The sequence below is a fragment of the Entelurus aequoreus genome, linkage group LG18 (genome assembly GCF_033978785.1).
Source record: "Entelurus aequoreus isolate RoL-2023_Sb linkage group LG18, RoL_Eaeq_v1.1, whole genome shotgun sequence".
In the NCBI taxonomy this organism is placed as follows: Eukaryota; Metazoa; Chordata; class Actinopteri; order Syngnathiformes; family Syngnathidae; genus Entelurus; species Entelurus aequoreus.
In genome coordinates, this window is record NC_084748.1 from 32,006,452 (window position 1) to 32,013,384 (window position 6,933).

Below are 6,933 nucleotides of genomic sequence, written 5' to 3' on the forward strand. Positions count from 1 at the left end.
ATATTCTTCCAGCGCTACCAAAACACGTTGAGTGTAAGTGTGTTCTTGGTCAGACATGTTGTTAGCCTATTGATTTTGTGTTTTAGCTTAATGTGGTTTGAATATTAGCCAACTTAAAAGTTTGGATTAAAACGTATTGACTGTAGTTGAATACAAATTTAAATGTAGGCTAACTGTCAACTTAGATATGTTTAGGTTTGCTTTTTCTTTCAAAAAGAAAGTTTGTGTATTATGACACTATTTTTAGTTAAAGTTTATCTTCTTCCACTTGTTATAAAACACACATACATTTCAATGTCAAAAAATGTATTATAAATGTGCCTTTTAAATACCTTGATGTGCTCTTTTAAAATTGTCAAAACAAACCAAGCAATTAACTTAAGATAAGCTTTGCAATGATAATCACCTTGTATCATACAAGCACTTTCTTAACTTAAATAATTACTTCACACCACAGCAGGATATCCCTTTTTTAGCATTTAGAAAGTCCCTTTCAAGTTAGCAGGTAAAACCAACATTGACATTTAACTTGTTTTAAACGTGTTACTTGGTGTTGAGTTAACCACCTGCACGTTGGACCCTGATTGCTTCTGGAATGTCCGTGCATGCGGCTTCTTTCCTTTGAAGATTGAGAGTGATGTCACTCATCAAAGAGCTGCTCGTTAACGGCTCCTCTCCGTCTCTCCTTCTCTTCAGCGCGATGAAGGCTGAGTTCTGACTGTTACTCCTTCCGAGGTCTTAAAGGCCTACTGAAACCCACTACTACCGACCACGCAGTCTGATAGTTTATATATCAATGATGAAATCTTAACATTATAACACATGCCAATACGACCGGGTTAACTTATAAAGTGACATTTTAAATTTGCCGCTAAACTTCCGGTTCGAAACGCCTCTGAGGATGACGTATACATGCGCGTGACGTAGCCCGGCGAACACGGGTATGCCTTCCACATTGAAGCCAATACGAAAAAGCTCTGTTTTCATTTCATAATTCCACAGTATTCTGGACATCTGTGTTCGTGAATCTGTTTCAATCATGTTCATTGCATTATGGAGAAGGAAGCTGAGCAAGCAAAGAAGAAAGTTGTCGGTGCGAAATGGACGTATTTTTCGAACGTAGTCAGCCACAACAGTACACAACCGGCGCTTCTTTGTTTACATTCCCGAAAGATGCAGTCAAGATGGAAGAACTCGGATAACAGAGACTCTAACCAGGAGGACTTTTGACTTCGATACACAGACGCCTGTAGAGAACTGGGACAACACAGACTCTTACCAGGATTACTTTGATTTGGATGACAAAGACGCAGACGTGCTACTGTGAGTATGCAGCTTTGGCTTCTAAACATTTGATCGCTTGACCGTATGTGCGCAACTTTTTTTTGCGTATGTACGTAACTTTTTTAAAATATATAAGCTTTATGAACCTTGGGTTAGGTGAACGGTCTTTTGGGCTGAGTGATTGTGTGTGTTGATCAGGTGTTTGAATTGTATTGGCGTGTTCTATGGAGCTAGGAGCTAGCATAGGAGCTAGGAGCTAGCATAACACGTACCGTACCGTACGTGCGCGTCACGTACGTAACTTTTTAAAAATATATAAGCTTTATGAACCTTGGGTTAGGTGAACGGTCTTTTGGGCTGAGTGATTGTGTGTGTTGATCAGGTGTTTGAATTGTATTGGCGTGTTCTATGGAGCTAGGAGCTAGCATAGGAGCTAGGAGCTAGCATAACACGTACCGTACCGTACGTGCGCGTCACGTACGTAACTTTTTAAAAATATATAAGCTTTATGAACCTTGGGTTAGGTGAACGGTCTTTTGGGCTGAGTGATTGTGTGTGTTGATCAGGTATTTGAATTGTATTGGCGTGTTCTATGGAGCTAAGAGCTAGCAGAGGAGCTAGGAGCTAGCATAACAAACACGCAGGTGTTATTATGCAGGATTAATTTGTGGCATATTAAATATAAGCCTGGTTGTGTTGTGGCTAATAGAGTATATATATGTCTTGTGTTTATTTACTGTTGTAGTCATTCCCAGCTGAATATCAGGTCACCCCCGGCTCTCACAGCATCTTCCCTATCTGAATAGCTTCAACTCCCCACTAGTCCTTCACTTGCACTTTACTCATCCACAAATCTTTCATCCTCGCTCAAATTAATGGGGAAATTGTCGCTTTCTCGGTCCGAATCTCTCTCACTTCATGCGGCCATCATTGTAAACAATAGGGAACTTTGCGTATATGTTCAACTGACTACGTCACGCTACTTCCGGTAGGGGCAAGCCTTTTTTTTATCAGATACCAAAAGTTGCAATCTTTATCGTCGTTGTTCTATACTAAATCCTTTCAGCAAAAATATGGCAATATCGCGAAATGATCAAGTATGACACATAGAATAGATCTGCTATCCCCGTTTAAATAAAAAAAATTCATTTCAGTAGGCCTTTAACCTCTTCCATCAAATGCTTGCTGTCTCATGCTGCTTCCCTTATTCCGTCACATATTAATTGTCCCCCCAACAATGTGACCAAACCGGAACGAAAAATATGTTCCTCTCCAATTTACATGAGTTTTGTAACAAAAATAAAGTTACCATATACTTGCATGAAATTACCAAAGGAAATACATTTTTAATCACATTATATGTAAATATGAACTTATATTTATGCATTGTAATTATTTATTCTAACCAACTATGAAATTATATAACATATATACAATGTGCTTCTGTCAGCAGCTACAAGGGGCATACTTGCCAACCCTCCTGAATTTTCCGGGAGACTCCCAAATTTCAGTGCCTCTCCCGAAAATCTCCCAGGAAAACCATTCTCCCGAATTTCTCCCGAATTTCTCCCGATTTCCAGCCGGACTTAAGGCACGCCTCCTCCAGGTCCGCGTGGACCTGAGTGAGGACAGCCTGTCTTCACGTCCGCTCTTAACTTCATACTTCAGAACCGACTCCCACACTTGCCGTCAGAGTGCAATACAAGGTTTACGCTGTATTGCGCACCCTGACGGCAAGTGTGGGAGTCGGTTCTGAAGTATGAAGTAAAGAGACGTAACTTCGTCACCTCGCCCGGTTATTGACTCCAACCTAGAATATTACTCTGCACATACCTACGCTCCTTCAAAGGCTGTGCTACTGGCTGTAAAACATTGCACTTTCAAATACAACAATGAGTAGAGAGGAGTGTTATGTCTGTATATGTGTGTAAATAAATGAACACTGAAATTCAAGTATTTATTTTATTTATATGTAGATATATATAATAAAATACAGCAGGAAACCATCCCGAGCGGAGACGGGTCAGCAGCGTAGAGATGTCCCCAACCGATGCACAGGCTAGCGGTCCACCCCGGGTCCCGACTCTGGACAACCAGCACTTCATCCGTGGCCACCGGACCTGTGCAACTCCCCCTCCATAAGGGAGAGGGGAGCAGAGGAGAAAAGAAAAGAAAAGAAACGGCAGATCAACTGGTCTAAAAAGGGAGTCTATTTAAAGGCTAGATTATACAAATGAGTTTTAAGATGGGACTTAAATGCTTCTACTGAGGTAGCATCTCTAACTTTTACCGGGAGGACATTCCATAGTATTGGAGCCCGAATAGAAAACGCTCTATAGCCCGCAGACTTTTTTTTGGCTCTGGGAATCACTAATAAGCCGGAGTTCTTTGAACGCAGATTTCTTGCCGGGACATATGGTACAATACAATCGGCAAGATAGGCTGGAGCTAGACCGTGTAGTATTTTATACGTAAGTAGTAAAACCTTAAAGTCGCATCTTAAGTGCACAGGAAGCCAGTGCAAGTGAGCCAGTATAGGCGTAATATGATCAAACTTTCTTCTTCTTGTCAAAAGTCTAGCAGCCGCATTTTGTACCAACTGTAATCTTTTAATGCTAGACATAGGGAGGCCCGAAAATAATACGTTACAGTAATCGAGACGAGATGTAACGAACACATGGATAATGATCTCAGCGTCGCTTGTGGACAAAATGGAACGAATTTTAGCGATATTACGGAGATGAAAGAAGGCCGTTTTAGTAACACTCTTAATGTGTGACTCAAACGAGAGAGTTGGGTCGAAGATAATACCCAGATCCTTTACCGAGTCGGCTTGTGTAATTGTTTGGTTGTCAAATGTTAAGGTGGTATTATTAAATAGATGTCGGTGTTGAGCAGGACCGATAATCAGCATTTCCGTTTTCTTAGCGTTGAGTTGCAAAAAGTTAGTGGACATCCATTGTTTAATTTCATTAAGACACGCCTCCAGCTGACTACAATCCGGCGTGTTGCTCAGCTTTAGCGGCATGTAGAGTTGAGTGTCATCAGCATAACAGTGAAAGCTAACACCGTATTTGCGTATGATGTCACCTAGCGGCAGCATGTAAATACTAAAGAGTGCAGGGCCAAGAACCGAACCCTGGGGAACTCCGCACGTTACCTTAACATAGTCCGAGGTCACATTGTTATGGGAGACACACCATAGCCACCGTGTTTTTTCCTGACCTAACGTTAATTCCACTACAGTATTGAGAACACCACAGAAATATATATATATATATATTCTGATTGCGATGTTATTGATGGGAAAATGCATTTTTTTAGACAGTATGATTTGCCTGAGCAGCTAGGAGACAAGCGGTAGAAAATGGATTAGAAAGGACAAAAAAATTTAATTAAAATCAAAATAAAAACATTTTGGGATGCTGGCGGGCCGTAGTTTGGGGACCCCTGCTTTAAATATTTAGCATTATTTATACAGTGCAACAGAAACATTTTCAATAAAGACAAGGGCATTCAGACAATAAAAATATCTATCTTTATTCTTCAGAGATAGCATGTGGAGGATAAAACCTTAATCTATGACACTGTCACAAATTACAATGACTATACAACAATAGGACAAAAAAAAGGTTGTGTTCATGCGGTTGCTGCAGAGTATGCAAGAAGATTATGGAACATGTTGCAAAAAGACGTCCCTCCAGTCGGTTTTGTCACAAAGCAAATGTGTTGAAAGGACAAGTTTCTTGGCACACATGGAAAATCATGCAACTCAAACTAGCTCGCAACGTAAATATCACATTTGTGACGTCACTATGAGATGCTTTAATGGCAAACAAACGTGCGCTTTACTACCAGGTCCTAAAGTGCAGGGGATTTAGCTTTTTTTTTGTTTAACCAAAACACATTTTATTGCTAGTTTACGGCCACTAATCTCTTGGATTCAACAGTTGCTGTGATAATGTCTTAACTAAACAGACAAATATTGTTCATAATAGAAAACACTTTAATATGGATGTACAGGCAAAAGAAATGGATAAAGGGGGGGCAGCGATAAAAAGACTGGTAAATGAGCACAGTGAAATACAAGGTGACGACGTTATAGATTTTAAAAGCCTCAGACTTGAAGAAGTTAGCTGCTCCACACTTTCTCTCTCCTCAATTGCAGTGTGGAGGACAACATTGTCCTCCTCCTTAATACATTAAAGCTAATCTAAATATCTTATACACAACACAAAGTCAAACAATGGCACAGCTCAGAAGATGAATCATGGTGATGCTACTTGACTATATCCTGAATGCAAGTTGATATCTGAATTGTGGACTTAGAAAAATGGTTTTAAAAAGGTCCCATTGAGATATTTATGTGTGTGTGTGGAATGGTGTGCTGATGATGTAAACAGAACTGTGCAGCTGGACTCTACATCTCGTGGGTGAGAACTTCATGCTGATTGGCCAGGCCGTTGGCGTGCACGGGGACGTGCGCCAGCTGTGGCTGACCGTTGGCCTTTGGCTGCGCAGCAGGACGCTCGGGCGGGTGAGCGCTGAAGTGAATATTGGACTCGTTGAGGCGGCGCACGCGGTACGTCTCGTAGTGGATGCTGCCCGTTATGTCCTTGATGTTTTGCATGTGAGTCCTGAAAGGGATGCAGTGACATTCAAATGCATGCAGTTGCAGTATGGAGAAGTTACAGAAATAATACAACCGTATTGTGTAAATATTACCAATGTTTTTATATATTTGACCTAGAAAAAAGGGTTGTCATTTTCAGAAAGAGAAACATTTTTCAAATTGTGATAAAAAAAACAACAATTTAGCAGTACACATTTCTGGTAAAAGGTCTTCTTTCAATTCAGCAACATTTTTCTAATTTTTTTTTACTATATTTACATTTTATTTATTGTACCCAAAATTAAACACGTTTAAAGGCAATAATATATATAATGAGATGGTTTGGTCAAATGTGAAAATGTATTATCGTTACTATTTATCATTAAAAAGTCATTTTTACAAAGCTATTTATAGTTACTAGAAATGAAAATTCATTACATTATAAAAAAAAGTTTAAAAAAAAATAGTATAAAGAATTTGCACTATTAGAAGAAAATATAAATTTTAAGAAAAAACAAAAAATATATAGTTTTACAATACTTTTTAATTTATATTTTTAATGAGGTTGTTTAGTTACCCAAAATTAAATAGGTGTAAAGGCAATACAATATATAAAGAAAAATGTTAAGTGTAAAACAAACTATAATTTGTTTGCTGTATTTGAAACAGAGCAGCTGTTTACTGTTATGTACTACATTAAGAAAAAAAAACTACTTATATTAGTCATGAGGAAAGAAAATATTAATATTTACGAAAAGCAGAATGTATTTACTTTCCTAGACTTTAAAAAGTTGTATTAAGAAAACGTGTATATATATATATATGTACATATATACTGTATATATACATACATATATACTGTATATATATACATACATACATATATACTTTGTATATATACATACATATATACTTTGTACATATACATACATACACATACCTATATATACTGTATACACATACATACATATACATATATACACATACATATACATATATACACGTACATATACAGTATATATGTACACATACATATA

General features: G+C 38.3%; 1 protein-coding gene across 5 annotated transcripts in view; it reads right to left on the reverse strand.

Moving 5' to 3' along the window:
- Positions 1-4,799: 4,799 nt before the first annotated feature.
- Positions 4,800-6,933, reverse strand: part of LOC133634039 (septin-9-like) — a 220,118-nt gene continuing 217,984 nt past the window's right edge. For all 5 annotated transcript variants that reach the window (XM_062026984.1, XM_062026985.1, XM_062026983.1 and 2 more), the window contains one exon: positions 4,800-5,921. In XM_062026984.1, coding sequence (XP_061882968.1) covers positions 5,705-5,921 — 217 coding nt within the window. In that variant the 3' untranslated portion in view covers positions 4,800-5,704. The remainder of the gene's footprint in view (positions 5,922-6,933) is intronic.